Source organism: Dromiciops gliroides, chromosome 4 (genome assembly GCF_019393635.1).
Source record: "Dromiciops gliroides isolate mDroGli1 chromosome 4, mDroGli1.pri, whole genome shotgun sequence".
Lineage (NCBI taxonomy): Eukaryota > Metazoa > Chordata > Mammalia > Microbiotheria > Microbiotheriidae > Dromiciops > Dromiciops gliroides.
This window is the reverse complement of record NC_057864.1, coordinates 34,932,717-34,959,721: the sequence shown is the minus strand read 5'-3', so window position 1 is coordinate 34,959,721 and position 27,005 is coordinate 34,932,717. Positions and strand designations below refer to the sequence as shown.

Genomic DNA, 27,005 nt, shown 5'->3' with positions numbered 1-27,005 from the left:
TGGCTATGCCTAGGATGATTTATATATGAAACCAGAGAATAGGCAGTTAGATGAAACAGTACAGATCTCCTTTTATTCTAATAGTCATCTGTTGTTTTTGGTAGTGAGCGCAGAACCATCACGCTTGGACTCAACTTAATAATCAATATACTATGTGAAGGACTAGCAATGGTACTTGAAAAAGAAGTCTGGAAGAACAATTATATCTAACCAAATGAATACAAAAGAAATTTGTTCTGGAGGTTATACAATTTCTAAAGAATTTAGGGTTCAGTTTTTCAAGATATCTCAGAGAGGTAAGATTCTAATAGAACAGAAAAGAGAACAGATTGATGCTATTTTTTGAAAAGAACAGAAAAGATACCAGTAATCAGCAACCCATATGCTTGCTTTCTAATATCTATATATCTATATTAGAGTATCCTTGAGAACAACATGAGTAAGGAAAAAGGCAAGTGTTCTCAGATGATTTTCTATAGTAGATCTCATCTTTATAATATCCACAAATCAAAAGTTACTGGGTACAAAGAGAAAACGTGTCTGCTGAAAAAAATGAATCTTTATACCCGTACATCTACAGAAAACTTTAGGTATTACTATATAATGATCGAATGGCTTATATTTCCATCTATGCATGAAGCTTCCTCTTCAAACTAATAATTTTTAAAAGGGCCAGAATGGTCTCCTTCCCCCAAACAAGAGATCTAATCTCAGAAGTTGTCTTCATATTGTATCTCCCATTAGACTGTAAGTTCTCTGAGAACAAGGACTGCCGTGTGCCTTTTTTTGTATCACCATGTTTGTCGACTGAGAATGGACTAGACAAATTTTTAAGCTTTTCTTCTATAACCATATTTCTATAACTCATCAGTTAATTAATTATGTTTGACACCACTCCCCAAGCAGATCTCAGGAAAAAGGTCCACCTCCAAATTATAACTAAATTCAGCAAGGTAAACTAGTCTAAATCATTTTGTATTATACAAACAAAATTTAGCAGAACTAAAACTAGCATAGCATGGTACTGCACAAAGAGTGCTGGGTCTGAAGTAAGAGGCCCCAAGTTTGAATCCCACTTCTACCACTTACTAGTTGTGTGACCATGGGCAAGTCCCAATCTCCCCAAGCCTATGTTTCCTCAACTGTAAAAGAAGAGGACTGAACTAGATGACCCTTAAGACGCATGATGCTGTGATTCATGCCAAACGTTCAATTACTCCCTACTGCCTCAAGGATAAAAACACAAAACCTCAGTCTTACATCCGAAGCCCTCCATAACCTGGCTGCAGCCCACCCTTCCACACTTACTCCCTATCATACTCACTGTTACAGTCAAACTGGCCCTACTAGCTGTTTCCATCATCAAATCCCTGCCAACCCCCCTACCCCTACCCCTACCCCTACCCCTACCCTGGACTATGTAAGAGTAGTCTCACTTCGAGGAAGGAGCTTGCTCCTGACATTTCTCTTATGGGCTCCCTTGCTTCCTTTGGGGGCAGCCTTGTTTTGCTTTCATGATTCCCTAATTATTAGAGCTTGTTCCTCCTAACATGACTTTGTACATCCCTCTACTACCTTGCTTGTGTACCTGCTGTATTCTCCCAATAAAACACAAGCTCCCTCAGAACTGGGCCAGGTTTGTTTTGGAATCCCTACCACCGGTCACAGGACCTCACAGGCACTTGGGTACTGAGTCAGATCTGCAAACAAAACCAGTGCCCCCCTGATAACGCACCATCTATTAAGCTGCTGTAACAGGAGAGAGGCATAAATACCTTAACTTGTTTCTCTTTCTTTTTGCGAACATCTTCCCACTCATTAACAATTCTTCCCCAAAGGATCCAAGAATCTTCTTCAAGGTGGCTGAGATTGCTAGAAGCAGATGAACTTGATACAAGAGAGGAGCCGCTGTTTCTTCTTGACCCATTTACAGATCTTAAGGACTTACTGTCTGTCTCTAACAGTCTAAAACATAATAAAAAATTACTTTAAAATTTAATCTTGTATATCAACAAGAATGAACATTAATGAAACTTGCCTTATCAAAGTTTCTCGGTACCCAGTTATATACTATATCAAAAGCTAATTTTATAAATAAGTGATTTCCACTGGGATTTTCAACATATGCTTATTAACAGGAAGAAATAACATTTTGAAATCAATATGGTATGTAAAAATATATCATTGCTATCAAAAATATCTTTTGAAACACTATCATTAAAAATCCAAACTAAAGAAAGGTTCTGATGGGAAGGTTAATTTGGTGTGGGGTTTCACAAATGATTGAGCCCAGATGCCAATTCTAAAGAAAGCTTTTCCTGACCCCTCCCTCCAAGTCATTAGTGTTATTTCCCTCTTCAAATGACTTTCTATTTACTTCTCCACCTAAATGTTGCATCTTCCAGGAGAATGTAAGCAATACCAGTTCCACTTTTGTCTTTGTACCCCAAAGGCCTAGGGCAGCTTTAAACACAGTAGATAGGAGATGCTTAATAAATGTTTGTAAACTGAATTGAAAAATGGTCAGCATCAGGCTGATAATTTGGCAAACAGAGGTCTATAATTTCATATGTGTCTACTAGGGTGTGGAAACTTAGGATAAAAATAAATATAAAATAAGCAAGCAAATCTTTTCTCACAAAGTTTACAAAGATCTAATTTCAGCTTTTGGCTGTAGGCCCACACATATGCAGGTGAATGTCATACAGAAGAAAAACTCTTGGCTTCCGCTTCTTTCGGATCTTTCCGAGTTCTCAAAGTGCTGCTTTTCCTGACTGTCCATTTTAGAACCTGATACTTGTTCTTAGTCTTTAACTCAATGTGTCTGCCTTGTACTTAGGATATTTTATTGGTAAACCTTCTGAAGGCAGAAACAAACCATGGCACATACAGCAAGAGTCAGATTTCAAATAAACCCAACTGCCCAAATCACAACTTCAAATATTACTGTTAGCACCCAGATCACAGGAGTAACCCAGCCCAGAAACCTGAGATTCAACAACTAAACTTTAGTAATCACCTATCTGTGGCCACTCTCCGCAGTCCTCGACCAGGGCTTCCTGCTTACCAGTGGAGTGGAGAGAAGAATGCCTTACAGTCAGAAGTCCTGAATTTAAATCCTGCATCTGACACACAGTGGCTGTGGTGACCATGGGCAAGTAAACACCTGAGCCAGTGGTCTCCAAATTTTGTTGATCACATATACTTAACAGAAAAAACAATTGGGGGCACATAACCTCCAATGTGTATATTTGTTTATATATAAATTAAATCCATATACTTACATACTAATAATTATGCATATTATAAAGTTGCAACTAAAAATAGACATTTTTAAGGGATGAGCTAAAACTAAACTAACATTTGATCCTAGAGTCAACAGGAAACCACTTGAGTTTACTGAGTGGGACAACAGTACAGTCAGACCATGGAATACTTACGACTTTGGGAGAGACTTGAGACAGGAAGACCAATTAGAAGGTCACTATCATAGTCCACATGAGAGAAGAGAAGAGTGAAGATGGTTGTGTGAACAGAAGGCTCCCCTACACCTGCTCCAGTAAAGCCCTGGAATTTCCACAAGACCAAACAGCAATCAAGAAATCCAGTAAGAACCCAAATTAACAGATATCTGCACAACTGCACAAGAATTCAGAGATGCTGCCCAGTAGTAGGACACTAAGCCCTTCAAGCAACCAGACACAGGACATGGTAGTATCAAGAGTGAAGAGCTTCTCTGAGAAAACCTCACAGTGAGGAATTTAGAAGCCAGGGGGAGTGGCAGTAGTAAAGAATAGAGAACCCTAGGACTCAGACCAGAGCATTTTAGGCCCGACAGCTTTGAGGCAGCTAAGACTGAGACTCCAAGGGAGCCCTTGAAGATCCAGGGCTCTGAATTTCACAGCTCAGAGGGCCCAACTCTGAAAGGCAGAAGTCAGCACAGGAACCCCACCCAAAAGTGTAGCAAGTTGGCTGGGCCTGGCCCCAACACAAAGTTCCAGCTCAGGAATTAAAGCTGGAGAAACGAAAAAACAAACAAAAAACCCCACCATCCAGTAGGAAAATTTATTGCAAATTGACTGTAACAATTTCAAGTAAAAGCTCAAAGAAAAACAAATGATCTCATGAGAAAGCAAGAAGTAGCAGACTAAAATGAATGAGAAAAAAGTGAAAGAAAATGTAAGATATCTGATGTTAAAAACAACTAACTTGGGAAATAAAGAAAATTTTAAATTAATCATTATGGGCAGCTAGGTGGCACAGTGGATAAAGCACCAACCCTGGATTCAAGAGGACTTGAGTTCAAATCCAGCCTCAGATACTTGACACTTACTAGCTGTGTGACCCTGAGCAAGTCACTTAACACTCAATGCCCCGACAAAAAAACCCAACAAGAACAACAACAAAATTTATCATTGGATTCCCTGAAACTATGTTTAGAAGAAAAAAAAAGACAACACATTATATTTCAAGAACTAAAAAATGAAAACTGCTCAGACCTAACAGAATCAGAGGGCAATATGAAGACAGAAATGATCCACCAATTACCTTCCTAGAAAAACGTATAAATGTCAAGCCCCAAACCCAAAGGTCCCACATCAAAGAATAAATACTGCAAGTATCCAGAAAGTAGCTAAAATACAGTCTGAAACCACAGTCAGGATCAAACAGGACTTAGAAGAATCTACTAAAAACCATAAAAGAGACAAAAAATGTAGACATAAATGGAAGAATAACTTCCCCTGAAAAGCTGATTATAATAATCCTAAAAGAAAAAAAAAAGGATCTTTAGTGGAACAGAGGCCTTTAAAACTTTTCTGATGAAAAGACCTGAGCTGAGTAGAAACTCTGAAATAAAAACACAGGAGTCAAGAGAACCCTACAAAGATAAATTTATTTGAGCAACTTAAAAAGGTTATGTGATGGTATAATGCTAATATATTCTAATTGGAGAGAGAAGAAACATTTTCCATAAGAACCTTAATGTTTTCAAAGGATACTAAAGGAGGGGGCAAGCTAGGTGGTGCAGTGGATAAAGCACCGGCCCTGGATTCAGGAGGACATGAGTTCGAATCCGGCCTCAGACACTTGATACTTACTAGCTGTGTGACCCTGGGCTAGCCACTTAGCCCTCATTATCCTGTGTCCCATCCCCCCCCCCAAAGGATACTAAAGTAATTAATTTTAAAGAAACAGATCGGGGCAGCTAGGTGGCACAGTGGATAAAGCCTTGGATTCTGGAGGACCTGAGTTCATTTCTTTTTTCTTTTCTTTTCCTTTCCTTTTCTTTCTTTCTTTTTTTTGGGGGGGTGGGGGTGGGGCAATGAGGGTTAAGTGACTTGCCTAGGGTCACACAGCTAATAAGTGTCAAGTGTCTGAGGCCGGATTTATCCACTGCACCACCTAGCTGCCCCCATGACCTGAGTTCAAATCCAACCTCAGACACTTGACACTTACTAGCTGTGTGACCCTGGGCAAGTCACATAACCCCCAATGCCCCGCAAAAAAAAAAAAAAAAAAAAAAAAGGAAAGAAAGAAAGAAACAGATCCTGGGAGTGGACTGATTCTATTTTGGGAATTTTAAGTGAGGAATGCTTTACTGTAGAAAGGAAGAAAAATAGGGTGGGATTTGTTATGTCTCATAATGAGGATATGTGACAATATGCCAACATGGAAAAGGTAGAAGGAAGAGGCATCAAATGAACCTAGCTCTTATATGAAATGAATTACACACAGTTTGGTATAGAAATGCATCCAATTCACAGGGAAACAACTGGGCATTGGAAGGAATAGAGGGATTAACAGAAAAGAAATAGTCATAAGCAAAACAAACTTCATAATGCTGAAGAAGGGATTAAAAGAAATGAGGGGAAGAAAAGAACTGGTATCTAAGGGAGTGCTTTAGATTGCCTCAAAGACAACTGGGGGATGGCTGAACAAATTCTGATAGAAGAATATACTGGAATATTATTGAGTCATAAGAAATTACAAGAGAAGCTATTTCAGAGAATCCTGAAGAGCATGAACTGACAAAGAATGAGCAGATGCAGGAAAACAATTTATACAAGGACAGCAATGCTGTGAAGAAAAATAACTATGAAACGCAAGAACTGTGATCAACACATTGAACAGCCACTTCTCCAGAGAACCTATGATGCAGTGTGTTACTCATTTACAAGGCTGTTAGGTCATGGAGCAGTGAGAGTCAGGAAGACCTCTGTTCAAATGCAGCCTTGGACGCTCACTAAGCATGTGACCTTGGGCAAACCTCCCAACAGCTGTCTGCTGTTTCCTCATCTGTAAAATAGGAATACTAAATAGCATTCACCTACTAGAGTCATTTTGAGGTTCAAATGAGATAAAGCACTTTGCAAACATTAGAGAGGTACATAAATACTTAAGATTTATTGTTGTTGTTAGTAATACAGAAGAGACAGACAAAAGGTGCAAAGAAATAAATGTGTGGATGCAACCACTGTGTGGTTTCATTTTGCTATGCTTATTTATATTACAAGGGATTTTCCCCCTCTTTTTTTCAGTTAAGTGAGAGAGTAGTTAGAAAGGAAGAGGATATTACTAATGGTGATACCCCCCTCAAAAACAGGGCCATTTTGGGGCAGCTAGATGGCGCAGTGGATAGAGCACCAGCCCTGGAGTCAAGAGTACCTGAGTTCAAATCCGGCCTCAGACACTTAACACTTACTAGCTGTGTGACCCTGGGCAAGTCACTTAACCCTAACTGCCTCACTAAAAAAACCAAAACCAAAACCAAAACAAACAAACAAAAAAACAGTGCCATTTTAATATTTTTTAAAATGTGCATAAGAAAACAAGGAAATCCAGAAGAATGTGCAGCCAAGGAGGATAGCTTTGAAAGCAATGTGTAGAATTTATTATATACTTTTTAAAAAAACAAATGGTACAAAATGGAGATTCGTGTTTTCACATGGAATCCGTTCTGCTAGAAATTTTGGGGGGGGTACTTAAGTTGACAAAATAAACAAAAAAGAAAGGGAGGTGTGTTTTCTCACTTCTTTTTTGGCTCCAAGTTGGGTCATTATAATATAATAGAGGTAACAAATAAAAAGAAGGGATGCTGGTATGGGGAAGAGAGCCTATGAGAACAAAGCCACCTTAAAAAAACAAAAAAGATTACGGTAAAGTAACTGAAAGACTATAATACTGTTTTTACAACAGAAGAGTGAAGAAAAAATCATAACTTTGTTTAAAAAAAAGTAGAGTTAGAGAAAAATATAACATTAAATGTGAATAAAACAAGAGAGACAGACTATATAAGAAAATAGAACTCTACAAGCTAATGCTTTAAATAAATGCATTTAAAAAAACAAAGACATGCAAAAAAATAAAACTGAGGGGATGGGGGAAAAAAGTACTATGCATCAAGTGAATCCAAAAAGTAGGAGTTGCAATTGTGCTATCTGCCAAAGCAAAAACAAACATTCAAAAAAAAAAAAAGGATAAATAATGAAACTACATTATGCTGAAAGGAATCATAGGCAATAAACCGCTATTAATTTTTAAAGTCTATGCTCCAAATGCCTCAGCATCCAAATTCATAAAAGAAACATTACCTGAGCTCTCTAAGTGCTCTCTCAGCACACTCCCTATACACCTATACCTCCCATTGTACCTATTTGATCTGTGTGACTTGTGTCCCTTAAACCATCCTTATTTTTGCCAATCTATGTCCCTGTTTCCATTCCTAGCTCTGACCCCACATTATGTGACTTTAATATTTTTAAATGTTAACTAGTCGGCTCCTTTGACTCCTAACTTGCTAACGTTGCTGTCCTGTTCATCGCCATGCCAGGCAATGCCCACTCATTCATCTGCTGGACATTGCTGAAAAAATCCAGAAAAACTGAGCTCATTTAAGTCCTGACAAATTTGCTTCGGTTACATAGCTTTACTTAGGTCCTCACTGCTGCTCTTCCAACTCCCCATCTCACTCTGCTTTTTCTGAATGGCTCTGCTTTCACTCAAACCCCCAACACACCCTGATCTTCCATATTCAGAACAGATGACTTTTTGGGTTTTTTGTTGTTGTTTTTTTAGTGAGGCAATTGGGGTTAAGTGACTTGCCCAGGGTCACACAGCTAGTAAGTGTTAAGTGTCTGAGGCCTGATTTGAACTCAGGTACTCCTGACTCCAGGGCCGGTGCTCTATCCACTGTGCCACCTAGCTGCCCCCAGAACAGATGACTTTTTGTTTTTTTGTTTTGTTTTTTTTTTTGTTTTTTAGAGTGAGGCAATTGGGGTTAAGTGACTTGCCCAGGGTCACACAGCTAGTAAATGTTAAGTGTCTGAGGCCGGATTTGAACTCAGGTACTCCTGACTCCAGGGCCAGTGCTCTATCCACTGTACCACCTAGCTGCCCCAACAGATGACTTTTTTTAAAAATCATTATAAAAACCCCAGATGATTTAGCCTCCTACTTCCCAGTGGAGACCAGAGACATCTGATAAGAACTTCCTCATGGGGACACTTGCCATTTTCCCTTCCTCCTTCCTTCTGATCTTGGGGAAGATTAGGAATTCTTCTAGAGCTAATGCTTCCACCTCTACCTCTAATCCCCTTCACTCTAGCCCCTTCCAGAGATTTACTTGTGGAATAATTGTTTCACTCCCTCAAATATCTTCACACCCTCCCTCATGATTCATTCTTCCTTCCTGTCCACTACAGACAAGCTCAGATATACCCAATATTCAAAAGCTAAGAGGAGTGGAGGAGCAGGAATTTAGAAGTGGAAGGGTGCTTAGAAGCCAATGAGCACAACTCTCCCCTTTCACAGATGCAAAAACTGAAACAGAGAAAAGGATAAATGAGTTGTCTAAGGTAACACTGTTAGGGTCTGAACCAGTACTTGAACTCAGGTCCTCCTGACCCCAAAACCAGGACTCTAGGCAGCAAGGTGTCATGGTGTATAGAATGCAGCCCTGGAGTCAGGACGACCCAAGTTCAACTGTGGCCTGACACTGTCTAGTTCTGTGACCCTGGGCAAGTCACTTCCCCTCCAATTGTCTCAGTTACCTCAACTGTAAAATGGAAATAACAGCACCTACTTCCCAGAGCTACTGTGAGAATCAAATGGAAAATATTTATAAAGCACCTAGCACATTGCCTGACACACAGTAGGTGCTATACGAATACTCATTCCCTTCCCTTCCTTCTCCCCTTTCTACTTCACTATTTCCTGTTTCCAAAGTTCTTCTAAAAAAAACTATGCAGGGGCAGCTAGGTGGCACAGTGGATAAAGCACCAGCCTTGGATTCAGGAGGACCTGAGTTCAAATCCGACCTCAGACACTTGACACTTACTAGCTGTGCGACCCTGGGCAAGTCACTTAACCCCCATTGCCCTACCAAAAAAAAAAAAAAAACCAACCACAAAACTATGCGAACCTCACTTACCACTCTCTTTAAACTTCTATAATCATTATTCTAGTTAAACTTTCTCAAAACTCATAACTTAGTTCCCTTTTTTAAAAGTCTTAACCCTGCAGCTACCTCTTCCTTCTGAGACATTACATCCACTTGGTTTCCAACCCTCTTTACTGCTCCTTTTTTTTTTGGGGGGGGGGTGTTTTGTTTTGCAGGGCAATGAGGGCTAAGTGGCTAGCCCAGGGTCACACAGCTAGTAAGTGTCAAGTGTCTGAGGCCAGATTTGAACTCAGGTACTCCTGAATCCAGGGCTGGTGCTTTATCCACTGCACCACCTACCTGCCCCCTTAATTACTCCTTCTTTCATAACGTCCTTGTACAATTCTTATCCCCACAAATCCCACCTTCTCTGATGGCTTGCACCAAGTCAGTTTCTAGAGTCTGATAAAATAGGATTGTGGATTTCAAGCAGGAAGGGACCTTAAAAAGGTAACTGAGACTAAGAAATAAGGAAATCGAGACCCAGAAAGATTATTCCAGGGCTACAAAATACATAAGTATCTAAGGTATAAACCCCTGATCTTCCCAATTCTAACTTGACTCATGTGCAAGTTTTGCCCTCAGGATCTCGCCCCCTCCAGAATTCCCAAAATCCCTTCTGGCCAGGCAGGGCCTCCAGGCGCTCCTCCTGCTCCACCTTCAGCTACCCTTCTTCCTCCTATCTTGCTCCCTCCCAAGGACCCTCACTCCAGAATAACTCCTATGGTACGGAGGAGAGAGGGAAGGAAGAAAAGATAGAAAAAAGAATCAAAGAACAGCCTCCAAACTTGTGTGGTTAGGAAGACAACTCCTTCTTTGCATCAGTCTCTTATAAGATTTAGCTTCCTTCAAATCTCAGCTCTCTTGACCCACGTCATTGGTAGTGCTCTCTGCCTCCTCAAATGATTTACAGGTGGGGTTCCCCAGCATCATTCGACTGAAACCACCTTCTCCAAAGTCACCGATGATCTCTCAGTAGCCACATCTCATTGCCTTTTCTCTGTTCACACTTCTTGACCTCTCTGTAGACCCTGACACTGTCAATCACCCCCTTGACATTCTCTTCTCTCTAGGCTTTCATGACCCTACTCTCTCCTAGTTCTTCTCCCTGTCTGACCACATTTTCTCAGTGTGCTCTCCTGGATCTCCATCCAGATCATGCCTGCTACAGGTAAGTGACCCCAGGGCTCCGTGCTAAGTCTTTTGGTCTTTTCATCCAATACTATCTATCTCACCTGAGGATCTCATCGGCTCACTGGGATTCAATTATCGTCTCTATGCAGATAACTTTCAGATCTAATTGTTCAGCCCTAATCTCTCTCCCAAACTCCAGTCCAGGAGACCGTCTGATATCTCCAAATGCCTAATGGGCATCTTAAAATGAAGGTCCCACAGGCATTTTAAAGTTAATATGTCCCAAACTAAACACATTATCTTTCTCCCCAAACCCTCCCCTTCTTCCCAATATCCCTATTACTGAAGGCACCATTCTCCTTCCCAGTCATCCAGGCTCATGACCTAGACATCACACTTAATTCTTTATGATCTCTCACCCCCTCCCCCAGATCTGATTTGTCACCAAACCCAGTAAATCTACTATAGTGACATCTCTCATATTCACCCCCTTGTCTTCTTTAACACTGCCACCATCCTAGGGCAAGCCTTCATCACCTTGGGCTTCAACTACTGCAAATAATAATATGCAAATATGTATGTAATAGCTTATGCTTTTCAAAAAACAGATTCCCCCATTCACTCACTAAACAGAGGAGAAATAACAGGTCAGAACAACAAGGAGATAAGAGAAATCTCCACAAGTAGGGTGAAGGAAGAGGGGCGAGGGCAAGGAATGCCGATCCTGTGTACAGTTACAGAGAAACTGTTGGGGCAGAAACAAAAAAAAAAAAAAACAAAGCAAACAAACAAAAATTTATTTTTATAGTAGGCAATTGACCCCGGAAGCAAAGAAGAGAAAGACTAATTCAATAATGACAGAAGCAGGGGGCAACTAGATGGTGCAGTTGTTAAAGCACTGGCCATGGATTCGGGAAGACCAGAGTTCAAATTCAGCCTCAGACACTTGACACTTACTAGCTGTGTGACCCTGGGCAAGTCACTTAACCCTCACTGCCCTGCAAAAAAATAAAATATAATAATAATAATGATAGGAGCAGAATTCAGGAAAGACCTGGTACTAAAAGGGGGAATGAACCTTGTTTTTCCAATAATCAAAGAAAAAGTAAGGCCTGGTTTCTGTCACTGCAATTCCCACTAGCAGCACACCACTCCTCACCTATAATTTATTACTAGACTTTCGATATATTCTTATCTTAGAATTTTGCCCAAAGAATACACTGGAACTGAGTGAAGGGCAGAGAGGATTCCCCAAAAATAAATGTGATATAATCATTAGCATGTGAACCTTAAAACATCTACTCTAGTTGTGGTAAGACCTTTCTTGCTCAGTTCTTCTATCATGACCTCTGCGCAAGTAAGATGTCATGGTGCGAACGCTACATGAGATTTTACAACTGCATGTATTCAGAATAACTGAGATTTCTGAGGATACCACGATTCAAGTAATTAATTCAATCTCCCTATGAAGTCAATCCAGTTTCAAAGATTTCTTAAATAAATGGAAAATGGTCCTTGAATCTTATTCTTCATACAAAAAATCCAAGAAAACACTGAAATAAATTTATCTAGTTTAATCTAAAGTACCTTAATGTAGAATAGAATCTTTCCCAGTGCATTTTTTCATTCAACTACCCCCAAACATACTAAAAAACAAAGTTGAACTTTGTGATGGCCTTTAAAGGAAATACATATTATTGCAACACAAGATACTTTTAAACTACATAAAGGGAAATAATTTAAAGACCTAATTTGTAACAGTTCCTCCTTAATTTTATATAACAATATTAAATCTGAAACCTACCTGTTCAAATTCATACCTCCCCAGAATAAGTATTTTCAAGAAAGAGAAAACCACACTGAACAAGGAGAAAAAAAGTCCCCCTTTCCACTTTCATTTCCCCTCAACTCTATTGATTATTTGCTCTCAAACAGATCTTTGGTAACTCTGAGCTAAACCATTCCTCAGCAGAACACAGGGGGATTGTGTATGGCAAATTCTCAAATTTTGGTCATCTCTGTAATAAAATCGCGTCAAGACAAAGAACTGATTTCTTTAAAGCAACTGAAAATTTTGAAGTCTTCATTTGCTCAATTTTGCTGGAATATTGTACTATGAATATAGACAAGCAATTGCTGTACTTTCACATTCTCAGCATGGAAATATTGTTGACACTGTGAAGAGAATTAAAGAGGTAACCATTCACAGAACACAGAGATTTGATAAAAATTATTCTAGAACAAAAGTAGGCTCAGAAATTTTAGAGGCAGTAGAATATAACGGAGAGTACACTCAATTTTCAGTAAAAAGTCCTGGGACTGAGTGTCAGCTCTACTACTTACTATGTACGACCCTAACAGGTTAACAATTCCAAGCCTCAGTTTCCTCTTTTGTAAAATGAAAGACAAGTAATTACATACTTTACTCCCCACTGGTGGTCTGTGTACTCTGTGTGACTTTAAGGTTTTAAGGCCATCGTAGGAGAGTGACATCACATACTCAGACTAGACATTTTATTCTAACATACTCTTTCCATTGTGCCTCAGGAATTCTGATACTATAATGAACAAACTTCCCTCCATTTTAGACCTTTTCCTTTTATGCTGGTTTCATTTTCTGGCTCTCAGTGAGACATTCTTTCTCCCCAAGATGTTCCTTTCCAATATTGGGAGCACTTATTTGCTGGTCTTAGAAGTGGAGTCAAAACAGCTTGCACCCCAATACCACTACTAGCTCTTGCACCATCACTCCTATTCTGAGGTTCGTGCTGTCCAAATGTATCACCCGATCCAGATTCTGGCAGCCATTACTACTGATACCCAGGATTCTCTTCCACATTTCTCAATGAGTTCAGTATCTCATTCATAGTCTCCATTTATGCCCCAACTCTGCCCTCATACTAGGGAACTTGATTTAACCCTTAATATCCTTGACTCCCAGTTCTTGAATCTATTCAAGTCTCATGACCTTCACTCTACCTCCTCACATCGTACTCTAATATCTGCCCCAGAGGCAGTATGCCACAGTGGAATAGGCACTGGACCTAGGATTCAGAATGATCTGGGTTCAAATCCTGCCTCTCAGCTAGATGGCGCAGTGGTAAAGCACCAGCCTTGTATTCAGGAGTACCTGAGTTCAAATCTGGCCTCAGACACTTGACACTTACTAGCTGTGTGACCCTGGGCAAGTCACTTAACCCTCATTGCCCTGCCAAAAAAAAAAAAAAAAAGAAAGAAATCAAATCCTGCCTCTGACACTTACTAGTTGTATGCCCTGAGGTAACTCACTTAACCTCTCATTGCCTTAATTTCCTGATAGTTAAAATCCAGGTCCGGATTCAGCAGCCTCTGAAGATCCTTCGTCCTCCCCTTCCTGGGTATACTCTCATCTATGGGTTTGTGTGACTCTGATCTCTTGGTCTTCTATCTCCCTGTCTTACTTTCTCCTCACTGTCTTCTGCTCACTCAACATCCAGGTCAGACTGATGAAGTGAGACAAAATTCTGTCCTTGGACTTCATCTCATTTTTCTCAATACTTTCTCACTTGGTGACTTTATCCGTTCTCATTGGTTCAGTTGCCATATTTGTAAACATGCACCCTAGAACGCTATATTTGGCCCAAGCCTCTTTTGAGATCCTGTCCAACATCATGAATGGCTTATCGGGGATTTCACACTGGATATCCTGAGAGTAACTCAAACTCCACACATCCAAATGAATGCATTACCTTCCTCTACAAGTCCTGTCATCTCTGTCTGTGACGTTGACCATATATTCCTATCTCTTCACTCATTCAGCCTCCGCCACAGTACAAGATCTCATTACCTCTCCAAACTAGTCTTCCCAAGCTTAAGTCTTACCTCACTCTAATCCATCCCCCACTCAGCTGCCAAAGTGACTTTCCTAAAACAGGAGTCTGACCTTGTCGCCCATTCAACTGATCCCCTGTTCAGGGAACAAAGACAAATTCTAACCTGGAAGTGAAATGTCTTCATGCTGAGTTCAGCCCCTTTCTGTCATTCTAGTCTTTTGCACACTGGCCTCTTCAGGTGCTCTTGCAACCCAGCGCTCTGGGCTTACTTGTTGCTCTTGTGTCTGTCTCCCCTCTCTACGCTTTTGTATGGTCTGTGCCCCATAGCCTTACCACCTCTGGAGGACTCATTGGCTTCCAAACTCAGCACCCTTCTACACAAAGCCTTTCCTGCTCTCCCTCTCAAAACTACCTTGGATTCGTTCTGTGCCCACATCGTCCCCCTCCTTCAACACCGCGGTCCTTGAGTACGCTTTGAATGCTGGATCCCCAGGGCTTATGCAGCATAAGAATCCTCACTGACAGAAAGTCACCCATGTATAAACAGCTCCCGTTTGATTCTGGGAGCAAATATTTATCTTCACCTTGTCCTTTTAAATGTCTATTTTCTTTCTTTCTTTCTTTCTTTTTTAGTGAGGCAGTTGGGGTTAAGTGACTTGCCCAGGGTCACACAGCTAGTAAGTGTGTGTTAAGTGTCTGAGGCCGGATTTGAACTCAGGTACTCCTGACTCCAGGGCCGGTGCTCTATCCACTGCGCCACCTAGCTGCCCCTAAATGTCTATTTTCTTAAGGTGCATAATCACAAGTATAGCAGCACATGAACGTGATGTACTTTACACATATATGATGAGGGTTTGTGCTCAGAAAAGTTTTACTGATGGGGTGATCAAAAAAGTCTAAGCTAAGACAGTGGTTGGGTGGGCAGCTCCCTGAATTAGTTTGTCTGTACGGTACCTTGAATGGTAATTGCAGATGGGCAATGACTGAGGTGCTAAAGTTGAATGAGTCTTTCTCAACCCTTAGCCTTTTTAACCTTGATATAATATGGAACACTAAGAGAATCCTGCATATTCTCTCCAGATTTTTCCTGCCACTGCTCTCTCTTCATTCTTCTACTTGGCTGACCACTCTCTTCTTGTTCTCTCTTTGCTAAATCTTCATCCACAGAAGACCCACTAACTGTGCCCCTTCAAGGCTCTGTTCTGGGTTCTCTTCTCCCTCTATATTATCTCACTTGGCAATACCATCAGTGTGCATTGAAGTATCATCTCTATGTAAATGTAAATGCTTCTTAACTATATATTCAGCCCCTTGTCTCTGTCCTGAGTACCAGTAAACTGCCTATTATACACTGCAGGTTCCAAACAACATTTTCAAAACAAAATTCATTCTCTTTCCCCAAAATTCTCAATAGATACAATGTCACCACCTATCTCAAAACTGGACTTCAAAGGACGGTCTTGAGAAATCTACTTGCCTCCCTCAACAGATCTTTCCCCAGGCACTGATGCTCAACAATGGAGACATTGAGGGTCCTTCTCGGGCCATCATGGACCAGAGGTAGGCTAAAAAAATGAAAGGAGTAAGAAATGAAAGATTTAAAATGAAAGAAAGGTTTTTCATTATGGAGCAGGCATTATAGAGAGAACAGAAGGGCAGGTAGATATTAAGTAGGACACTGGGGAGAGATGGTTGAAGGGAATGGGAATAAATGGGAATAAAGGAGTGGACAAAAGAGAATAGTGTTTGCATGCTGGCAGCTGTGGGTTCAGAATAACTAGCATGGGGAGAATGTGAGGTCAATACTAAGCACAATGGGGAGAAGGGAGGTTAAATCAGAGGAGAAACTCTTTAAATGAACTACTGGGTCAAAGGATATGAACAGTTTTCAGATAAAGAAATTAAAGCTATCCATAGTCATATAAAAATGCTCTAAATAACTATTGATTAGAGAAATGCAAATTAAAACAACTATGGGGTACCACCTCACATCTATCAGATTGGTTAATATGACAAAAAAGGAAAATGAAAAATGCTAGAGAAGACATGGGAAAATTGGAATACTAATACACTGTTGGTGGAGTTGTGAACAGATCCAACCATTCTGGAAAGCAATTTGGAACTATGCCCAAAGGACTAATAAATTTGCATACTCTTCGACCCAGCAATACCACCTTTTTGGGGGGAGGTAGGGGAGTCTTTATCCCAAAGAGGTCACAAAAATGGGGAAAAAATACAGCAACTCTTTTTGTGGTGGCAACGAATTGGAAATTGAGGGAATGCCCAGCAACTGGGGAATGGCTGAACAAGTTATGGTATATGAACGTAATGGAATACTATTGTGCTGTAAGAAATGATGAGCAGGAAGATTTCAGAAAAACCTGGAAAGACTTACATGAACTGATACTGAGTGAAGTGAGCAGAACCAGGAGAACATTGCACACAGTAATAGCAACATTGTGCAATGATCAACTGAGATAGATTTAGCTCTTCTCAGCAATACAATGATTCAAGACGATTCCAAAAGACTCATGATAGAAAATGCTCTCCACATTCAGAAAAAGAGCTATGGAGTCTTGTTTTTTGTCTTTCTTGTGGTTTTCCCCTTTTGTTCTAATTCTTCTTTCACAACATGAATAATATAGAAATGTTTGATATAACTGTATGTGTGTATAGGTAGATCAATCTATCTATCTATATGTACACACACACACACACACACACACCTGATTGCTTGCCATCTTGTGAAGGAGGAAGGAAAGTGAGGGAGGGAGAAAAATTTGGAACTCAAAATCTTACAAAAATGAATGTTGAAAACAATCTTTACATGTAATTGGAAAATAAAATAAAATACTACTGAGAAAAAATAAAATAAAAATAAAGGAATTATTTATAAAACCAGGCTGAAAATTCTGGGGCACTCCTTAGGAAGGAAGGCTAAGCCTGAACACCAGAAGGGACCACTCCCAATCAATCCAGAACATTATTTTACCAAAACTATTTTTCTACCAAAATATTAGTTGTCTGTTTATTTTTTAAAACCATTCATATATGAATGAAGAAATGTTTCCCATTCTAAGATGTATGGATAAGGCCACATGGCACAGGGACAGAAAACAAGCCACTGAATTAGGGAAACATGGGTTGAAGGCCCACCTCTGGTCCATGATGGCCTGAGAAGGACCCTCAATGTCTCCAATCTGCACAGCTGGAGAAGCTCTTTCACTGACAGTTCTTTACATCAATGAAACCACAGACCCCACAACTCCTCCCCCTGCAGCTCTGCTCAATGAAATGTCCATAATGCAAAGGGGTCAGGAGTCCAATGACCCATCACCAGAATAGTCAAGATTTCATATTTTAAATGTATCGTACTATGATATATGAAGTAAGGAGTAAAGAATGAGGACAACTTACTTTGGTTTTGACAGGCAGGCAGCAGAATAAGGAAAATGTATTGTGGAAATGCTATTGGCAGACACACTGCCAAATACAGAGAAGGAAGGACAGCGGAAACAAATGTAACTGCTTTGAGGAATCTATACAATAGCCCACCAAGCTGGATCTAAAAATGCGCCCAAATTTTAGAAGTTACTCTCAGAAGTCATTGTTAGAAAAGCTAGTGAGGGCAACAAGAATGAACAAATCCATCTAAAAATCAGTCCAATTCCTCTGAGATCACATTACAAATTCTTTTTTTGTTTTTTTGTTTTTTAAGTGAGGCAATTGGGGTTAAGTGACTTGCCCAGGGTCACACAGCTAGTAAGTGTTAAGTGTCTGAGGCCAGATTTGAACTCAGGTACTCCTGACTCCAGGGCCAGTGCTCTATCCACTGCGCCACCTAGCTGCCCCGATCACATTACAAATTGAAGAGAAACACATTCATTTCTGAATTTTGAAAAATGTGAACATTTGCACATTTCTTCCTAATGGAAATTAACTTTGAAACCAAGTAAATGAGTTTGCTTGTTAAACTGTACTATTATATACTTTTATGGCACGGTGGTATATAAATACCAGTGTTCAGTGAACAGAACTGCACCGGGCAGAGATGGCATTGGTCCCCTGTTCTCTTCCCATTTGTAGCTGGTAAACTGGGCAGCAGACGGCTCCGACGGTTCTGACAGGCAGTACAAAGAGATGGGAGGATAGGATGTGAAGAAGCCACACATGGCTCCCTCCCAGAGTAAGTAGCTGGTTTTACATCTACAACCGAAAATTTTAGATTTAAACAGACAAATCTGGTTCTGTTCCATTCTTGCATATGAGGAAGAGAAATGTCTCTTTCCACATGAACCTGCAGGGACTTCTTTCTCCAACCTCTAAGTCAAAGCCCACATTAAACTGTGTTGGAACCTTTAGCTAGTTTCAAAGGACGCTGTCCAGCAGTTCTAGCTCACAGATTTAAACAATCCACTTACTCAATTCAAAGACATACACAAGAAAATAATGCATTTTTAAAAACATATATTTTAACTCTAAAATCCCAAAATTTTTAGAATGAGACAAAGATTTTCTCATTCTCTGAACCAGATTTTTTAAACGTAAGTTTTGGACAAACATAAAAAGCTTTAAGGGGATAAAGCACCAGCCCTGGATTCAGGAGGACCTGAGTTCAAATCCAGCCTCAGATACTTGACAAGTATGTGACCTTAGGCAAATCACTTAACCCTCATTGCCCCGCAGGGGGAGGGGAAAAAAAAAGCTTTAATAAGAAGAATAAGAACAGAGACTACAAACAACAAATAGTCATTTTCTTCATATTCTAAAAATGATATTTCAGCTAACTATGGCTTCCCCTTTAGAGAGGTCTTCAAACAGTGGTAATGAGCCCTTTCTGATGAACTTCATATGCTACAATTAAACAAAAGACTTAGCAAGATTTCTTGCTCTTTCAAAGATAGAAGAAAACTAACCAATCCCACTCACCTGTTCTGTTCTTCCAGTTTAGCCAGGAGTTCTAAGTCATCTGGACTCAGTTGTGATGGGGAAGATGGTGAAACAGCTGGTGTGGACAGCGTGGTAGAGGACGACGTCGTATGTAAAGAAGCAGATGGACTTGCCACCTGGCTGGCCATTTGACTGACTGTGTGCGAGACTGTGTTCTTCACCCATGTGAGAGTAGAACTCAGCTTTCCTGCAACCTTGTCTGTCGCCACCTGTTGACCCAACATATAAAGATTTATAGACAGATACACAGTGAAAGAGTTTGTACAAAAATTTGCATTCTACTGCATTTTTTTTGATAGCTCAGTCTCATGATAATTTTTTTATTAATATTCTTTTCTCCCTTTGTAATTCTTCACCATCTTCTATTCAAATCTTAATGTTTTTATCTGTTCCTAAACATATGTAATATATTCTTTTTTTTATTTTTTAATGTATGAGGTATTTTATTTTTCCCGTTACATGTAAAGATAGTTCTCAACTTTTGTTTATACATGCTTTACAATTTCAGATTTTTCTCCCTCCCTCCCCTCCCTCCCCCCTCCCCTAGACAGCAGGTAAACTGATATAGGTTATATCTATATATCTCTATACATATACATATAGATACATATATATACACACACATATATATATATACACATAATAACATTAATCCTATTTCTGCATTAATCCTGTTACAAGAGAAAGAATCAGAGCAGTGATGCAAAACCTCAAAATAGAAAAAAAAACCAACAGCACCCAAAACAAAAGAAATAATATGGTTCAATCAGCATCTATACTCCACAGTTCTTTCTTTCTTTTTTTTTCTTGGATTTAGAGATCCTCTTCTATCATGAGTTCCCTGGAACTCTTCTGTACCATTGCATTGGTGAGAAGAATATAGTCCATCACAGTAGGTCAACACTCAATGTTGATGATACTGTGTACCATGTTCTTCTGGTTCTGCTCATCTCACTCATCATCAGCTCACGTAAGACCCTCCAGGTTTCTCTGAACTCCTCCTGCTCATCATTTCTTACAGCACAATAGTATTCCATTGTATTTTATCTATTTTATTGGTTTTTTCATAAAACCAGCTCTTAGTTTTATTGATTAATTCTATAGTTTTTTTGCTTTCAATCTTATTAATTTCTCCTTTAATTTTCAGGATCTCTAACTTGGTGTCTAATTGGGGGTTTCTAATTTGTTCTTTTTCTAGCTTTTTAAGTTGCATGCCCAATTCATTAATCTCCTCTTTCTCTTTTTTATTCATGTAAGCATTTAGAGCTATAAATTTTCCCCTAAGCACTGCTTTGGCTGCATCCCATAGATTTTGGTATGTTGTCTCATGATTGTCATTCTCTTGGATAAAGTTATTGATTGTTTCTATGATTTCTTCTTTGGCCCATTCATTCTTTAGAATGAAATTATTTAGTTTCCAATTGATTTTCATTCTACTTTTCCCTGGCTCTTTCTTACATGTAATTTTTATTGCATCATGATCTGAGAAGGATGCATTTACTATTTCTGCCTTTCTACATTTGACTATGATGTTTTTGTGCCCTAATACATGGTCAATTTTTGAAAATGTGCCATGTACTGCTGAGAAAAAGGTATATTCCTTTCTATCCCCATTCAATTTTCTCCAGACATCTATCATGTCTAACTTTTCTAGTAATCTATTCACCTCTTTCACTTCTTTCTTATTTATTTTTTGGCTAGATTTATCTAATTCTGAGAGGGGGAGATTCAGATCCCCCAGTAGTATAGTATTACTATCTAATTCCTCTTGTAACTCATTTAACTTCTCCTCTAAGAACTTGGATGCTATACCACTTGGCGCATACATATTTAATATTGATATTACTTCATTATCGATAGTACCTTTAAGTAAGATGTAATTTCCTTCCTTATCTCTTTTAATGAGATCTATTTTTGCCTGCACTTTGTCTGAGATAAGGATTGCTACCCCTGCCTTTTTTACTTTAGCTGAGGCATAATATATTCTGCTCCAGCCTTTTACCTTTACTCTGTGTGTATCTCGCTGCTTCAAATGTGTTTCTTGTAAACAGCATATTATAGGGTTCTGGTTTTTAATCCACTCTGCAATTCGCTTCCGTTTTATAGCAGAGTTCATCCCATTCACATTCACAGTTATTATTACTGACTGTCTATTCCCCTCCATTCTATTTACCCCCTTTGTACTTTTTCCCCCTTCTTTCACCCTATTCCTCCTCACCGACCTTTTACTTCTTACCCCTGCCTCCCCCGATATGCCCTCCCTTTTTATCACCCCCCTCTGTTTTCTTTACCCTTTTCTCCCTTGCTTTTGTCCTCCCTTCTATCAGTCCCCCCCTTTCCCTTCCCCTTTTGTTTCCCTAAAGAATGAGTTAAGTTTCTTTATCCCAATGAACGTATATGTTATTCCCTCTTTGAGTCAAATCTAATGAGAATAGGGTTGAAACCATGTTCCCCCCTCCTTTCTTTCCCTCTATTGTAATAGGTTTTTTTCCACCTCTTCATATGATATAATTCATCCCATTCCACCTCCCCTTTCCTCTCCTCCCCATTGACTCGCTTTTTATCCCCTTAATTCTTTTGTATCATCACATCAAAGACAATTTATATTTATACCCTCTATATAAAGTCCTTCTCTCTGCCCAAATACATTTACAGTTCTTAAGAGTTATGAGTATTATCTTCCTGTGTAGGGATATAAACAGTTTAACCTAATAGGGTAACCTTTTTTTTTTTCCCCTCTGTTTACCTTTTTAAACTTCTCTTGAGTCTTGTATGTTGAGATCGAATTTTCTATTCAGATCTGGTCTTTTCACCAGGAAAGATTGAAAGTCCCCAATGTCATTAAATGTCCATCTTTTCTCCTGAAAGAAAATGCACATTTTTGCTGGGTAATAGATTCTCGGCTGCAATCCAAGCTCCTTTGCCTTCCGGAATATCATATTCCAAGCCTTGCGGTCCTTTAATGTTGAAGCTGCCAGGTCCTGAACAATCCTGACTGTGGCTCCATGATATTTAAATTGCTTCTTTCTGGCTGCTTGGAGTATTTTCTCCTTCACCTGATAATTCTGGAATTTGGCTACAATATTCCTTGGAGTTTTCCTTTTGGGGTCTCTTTCAGGAGGTGATCGGTGGATTCTTTCAATGATGATTTTATCCTCTGATTCTATGATATCAGGGCAGTTCTCCTTAATAATTTCCTGGAATATGGTGTCTAGATTCTTTTTCTGGTCATGGCTTTCAGGCAGTCCAATGATTCTCAAATTGTCTCTCCTTGATCTGTTTTCCAGATCAGTTGTCTTTCCAATGAGGTATTTCACATTTTCTTCTATTTTTTCATTTTTTTTATTCTGCTTGACTGATTCTTGGTGTCTCATGGATTCCTTATCTTCCAACTGTCCCACTTTAATTTTTAAGGCATTGTTTTCTTCAGTGAGATTATGCACCTTTTTTTCCATTTGGCCAAGTGAATTTTTTAAGGTATTGTTTTCTTCAGTGAGATTATGTAGCTTTTTTTCCATTTGGCCAAATGAATTTTTTAAGGCTTTGTTTTCTTCAGCTTCCTTTTCCAAACTGCTGATTCTTTTTTCATAGTTTTTTTGTTTTGCTTTCATTTCTCTCCCCATTTTTTCTTCTACCTCTTGCAATTGATTTTTAAAATCCTTTTTGAGCTCTTCCAGGAAGGCTTCCAGGAAGGCTTCCCTTGTGAGGCTTCAGATGTAGACAATTTGAGGCTATTGTCCTCATCTGAGTTTGTGTTGGCTTCTTCCCTATTGATACAGAAGCTCTCAATGGAGAGGGCTCTTTTTTGCTTCTTACTCATTATTGCAGCTTATTTATTTATTCTTTAAGTTGAGGTCTGCTCTGGGGGCACCAGGGTCCCTGTTTTGGGCTTCTTGTGCAGGTGTATAGGTGCTGTGTGACTGGGCTTTTACTCTGAGGCCTTTATGGTGTGTGGAGATCCCCAGCCCTGCACTTCCTGTCTGATTGTGCTCGGCCAGCCAGGCGCCAGACCCCGGCGTCTGATCCCGCGGTTCGTGGCCCTCTCGGCCGGTGCAGGTAGGTTTTTCCACTGTCCTTCTTGGCCATCAGATTTTTGAACCAGGTTCCGGGAGCCTCAGTTGTTCGGCTGTGGCCCGCAGCTCCTGCTGACTTGCCCCGACCCCCTCGGCGCTGGGTTGCTGCCCTGCGCTGGGCCTCCCTTTTGCCCGAGTCAGACTGACCTTTTCCTGAAGTCTTCTAAATTATCCCTGGTTGGAGGACTGTGTCTCTCTGTCTCTTTGCAGGTTCTGTAGTTTCAGAATCCGTCCAGAGGCTTGATTTAATGTTTGTTTTGAGGGAACAGAAGGAGAGCTCAGGCAGCTTGCTGCTTCCTCTCCGCCATCTTGGCTCCGCCCCCCTCTACTGCATTTTTACAAGGTTATAATCTAAGAATTTTTCCTTCATTGAACCTAGACATTTTCTTGATAAAGGTAACATAAGTAGAATGATGTTTTGACAGATGCCTTTAAAATATCAAGCTTTCTATTTTTTTTAAAACCCAACTATTTCTAAAAGTAACATTTTAAGAGGAATAACAAACAAAAAAAGGGGAAAACCCTGATTGTCAAGACATGTTAGACGGTATCTGATTAAAAGAACTGGTAGTGCTTAACACTAGAAAATATAAGACTTATTAGGGATATAAACAGCTAACTTCAATGATCTAAAATGCTGTCATGAAGACTTATTTTGTAATAATAATAGCTATCATTAAAGTAGTACTCCAAAGTTTGTGATGCACTTTACATATAATATCTCATTTGATCCTCCTGGAAGATTAATAATATGCCACTGTTATTCCCATTTTAAAGATGAGGAAATTATGGCTGAGAGCTCTTGACAAGAATCACACAGAGTGTTTGAGGATAAATCTGGACTCAAGTCTTCCTGACCACAATTTTAATTTTAATAGTTAAAAAGAGAATTTGGAGGGGCAGCTAGATGGCGCAGTGGATAGAGCACCGGCCCTGGAGTCAGGAGTACCTGAGTTCAAATCCGGCCTCAGACACTTAATACTTAACTAGCTGTGTGACCCTGGGCAAGTCACTTAACCCCAATTGCCTCACTAAAAAAAAAAAAAAAACTTGGACCAGTGAATCAAAGGAAGACACATTTCTGTTCAATACAGGAAAGGATTTTTCCAACAAGTAAAACTGTCCAAAAATGAGCTGGGCCGATTCCCCATCACTGAAAGTAACGGAGTAGAAGGTGGCCAATTCTCTTTCAGAGAGGTTATTAAGAAAGGGCTATCTACAAGAGACAGGCTGGCAGAATAGGTGATCTCAAAGGCCCTGCCTGAACTTCACAATTAATCTGAAATTACTGATATGTGTAAACAAATTTCACTGGACGGGAAAGGTTGTGTAGCAAGTAGATATTTGCAGGTTAGTGTCTGTTTGGTAACCAATTAACAAAAGACATTCTTTTGGTAGCTTTGTATATGTTACATAAACACATAAATGTTTATACATGTCTATATAAGCTGTGGCTTTCATTAGGCATCCAATATTAAAAGGCATATATATGTATTGTGCAAATATATATGTATATGTATGTGTGTGTATGTGTGTGCGTGTGTATGAAAATAACAGTACTTGTGCTGTACACACTTCATAGATACATCTGCCCCCGATCAGTACAGGTACTAATAGCTATGTACACACATCTACTTCAATGAGAGGTTTGGGCAACTCGTCTTTAAACTTTGGGAAGCTATAAAACTACAGACCCCCACACTTATCTTACAGCTCGAAGAGCCTCAGCTGCTTTAGGAGATTAAAAATCCTCCAGGTGGAACTACTGAATTCCCCACCAAGTAACAGGTCAGTTTTCTTTCGACCGGTAACACACACACAACCAGAGCACCCTGAAAAAGCCAGCACTCTCCATTCCTCTCCCCACCACCCCCAAACCCCTGACTTCTAAAGGTAAATCCAGTGAGTCAGCCAACATTTATTAAATGCTTCCCATGTGTGCAGAGCCTTCAGGGACAGTTGTTTAGCTTTTTTGCATCTCTAGGACTTAGCACAGTGCACACTGTAGATGTTTAATAAATGTTTACTGACTGACTTACTAACTCCAGGGGAAACCAAAAACAGTCCCTGCCTTCAAAGAGCTTCTTCTTTTTTTTTTTTTGGTGAGGCAACTGGGGTTAAGTGACTTGCCCAGGGTCACACAGCTAGTAAGTGTTAAGTGTCCGAGGCTGGATTTGAACTCAGGTCCTCCTGACTCCAGGACTGGTGCTCTATCCACTGTGCCACCTAGCTGCCCCCTTCAAAGAGCTTCTAATGGGGGAAACAACATGTAAATAAATAGGTCCACAGAGGCCATACACCAAATAGATGGCAGGGAATCTTAGAAGGGAAGGCGCTAGTAGCAGAGGAAAAATGGAAAAGGCCAACTGTACAAGGTAGCCTTTGAGCTGGGTTTTGAAGGAAGCTTTCAGGCACCAATGCTTCACAGTCCCTTTTATACAACACACACGTATGCCAATTTGTTCCCAAATACACTGTGCCCGGCACTCTGCTCAAGCCTCTCATTACTGCTAAAGGTTAACTATTCCTGATAAAGTGTGGCAGAAGTGTCATCTAGCCCCCAGATCAAATTCCCTTGTAGATACGAATCCTTAAAGTAGATTGGGGATGAAAGCAAAAGTTTAAAAAAAAATCCTCTATATTTACAAAATGAGAAAAAAGTTAAGCCTCCGGTTAATATACATAGAGGGCCTTGAATGTGGAAGGATAATGTGTATCTGAGGTCTATGAGGGTCAGGGACAAAGAGGAAACATCACCTACACCTGTGGAATAACAAAAACTCCCTAGACAGGCAGATGGATGAACAGACAGACGGACAGACAGATGTATGGATAGAGAGATAGATTACCTAGACTACATAGATGGATGGAGGGAGGGAGGGAGGGAGGAAAATATATGCAGAAAAATATACAGTAATCAATCAGTGCCTTTCTTGGACCTTGAAAGGAAGAGGAAAGAACTCAAAGGACAAACACAGTAGCTTGTTGCTGTTGCTGTGGTTGCTTCATTTCAGAGGCCTGATGACATCATGGGACAGTGTCCTGACTTGCACGCGTTTAGCTAACAAGCAATAGGTATTAAGTAAGCTTGTATCAATTACAGAGAAGCACCATTAGGTAGATGTGCTCATCCCAGGTCACATGATTTCAATTGCAGTCACTGAGTCATTCGAATTTCTGCACACATTTCAAGTACCACTAATATCTGCTTTACGTAAACAAACAAAAGTCTAGCACACCCCTGTAATATAAAGTAACTTTTAATATAAAGCAGGTGACTTCCATTGAACCATGGCTTGGATACCCAAGTTCCTCACATTCCTTCAAGTTTGTTAAAAAGTGATTCAGCCTGCATATAGAATAAATGGAGAATAACCCCTCCTTATATGAGTTTCCTAAGTGGATCGGGAACATTGAACTACTTTTATCAATAAGGCTTATCTTGACCCTTAAAATCTCAGAGGGTAAGAAGGCCAAAGTACAAAGCACCTCTATGTACTCTAATGGCTGGGTTCTCCTCCCAGCTCTTTCCCTGTTCCAACTTCCTTTCTGCATTCCTCCTTTTTCTCTCCCAATGATGGCATGAAGACAGTTTCT

At 39.9% G+C, this 27,005-nt stretch overlaps 1 protein-coding gene across 9 annotated transcripts in view; it reads right to left on the bottom strand.

Annotated features, from left to right (window-relative positions):
- Window positions 1–27,005, bottom strand: part of EVI5 (ecotropic viral integration site 5) — a 251,225-nt gene that overhangs the window by 148,945 nt on the left and 75,275 nt on the right. For 8 of the 9 annotated variants that reach the window (XM_044001522.1, XM_044001517.1, XM_044001521.1 and 5 more), the window contains 2 exons: window positions 19,315–19,544; window positions 1,776–1,965 (listed from right to left, as the gene is read on the bottom strand). In XM_044001522.1, the coding sequence (XP_043857457.1) occupies window positions 1,776–1,965; window positions 19,315–19,544 (420 nt within the window). Of the gene's footprint in view, window positions 1–1,775; window positions 1,966–12,377; window positions 12,478–19,314; window positions 19,545–27,005 lie in introns of those variants that run through there. The other variant, XM_044001524.1, reaches the window with a different exon arrangement.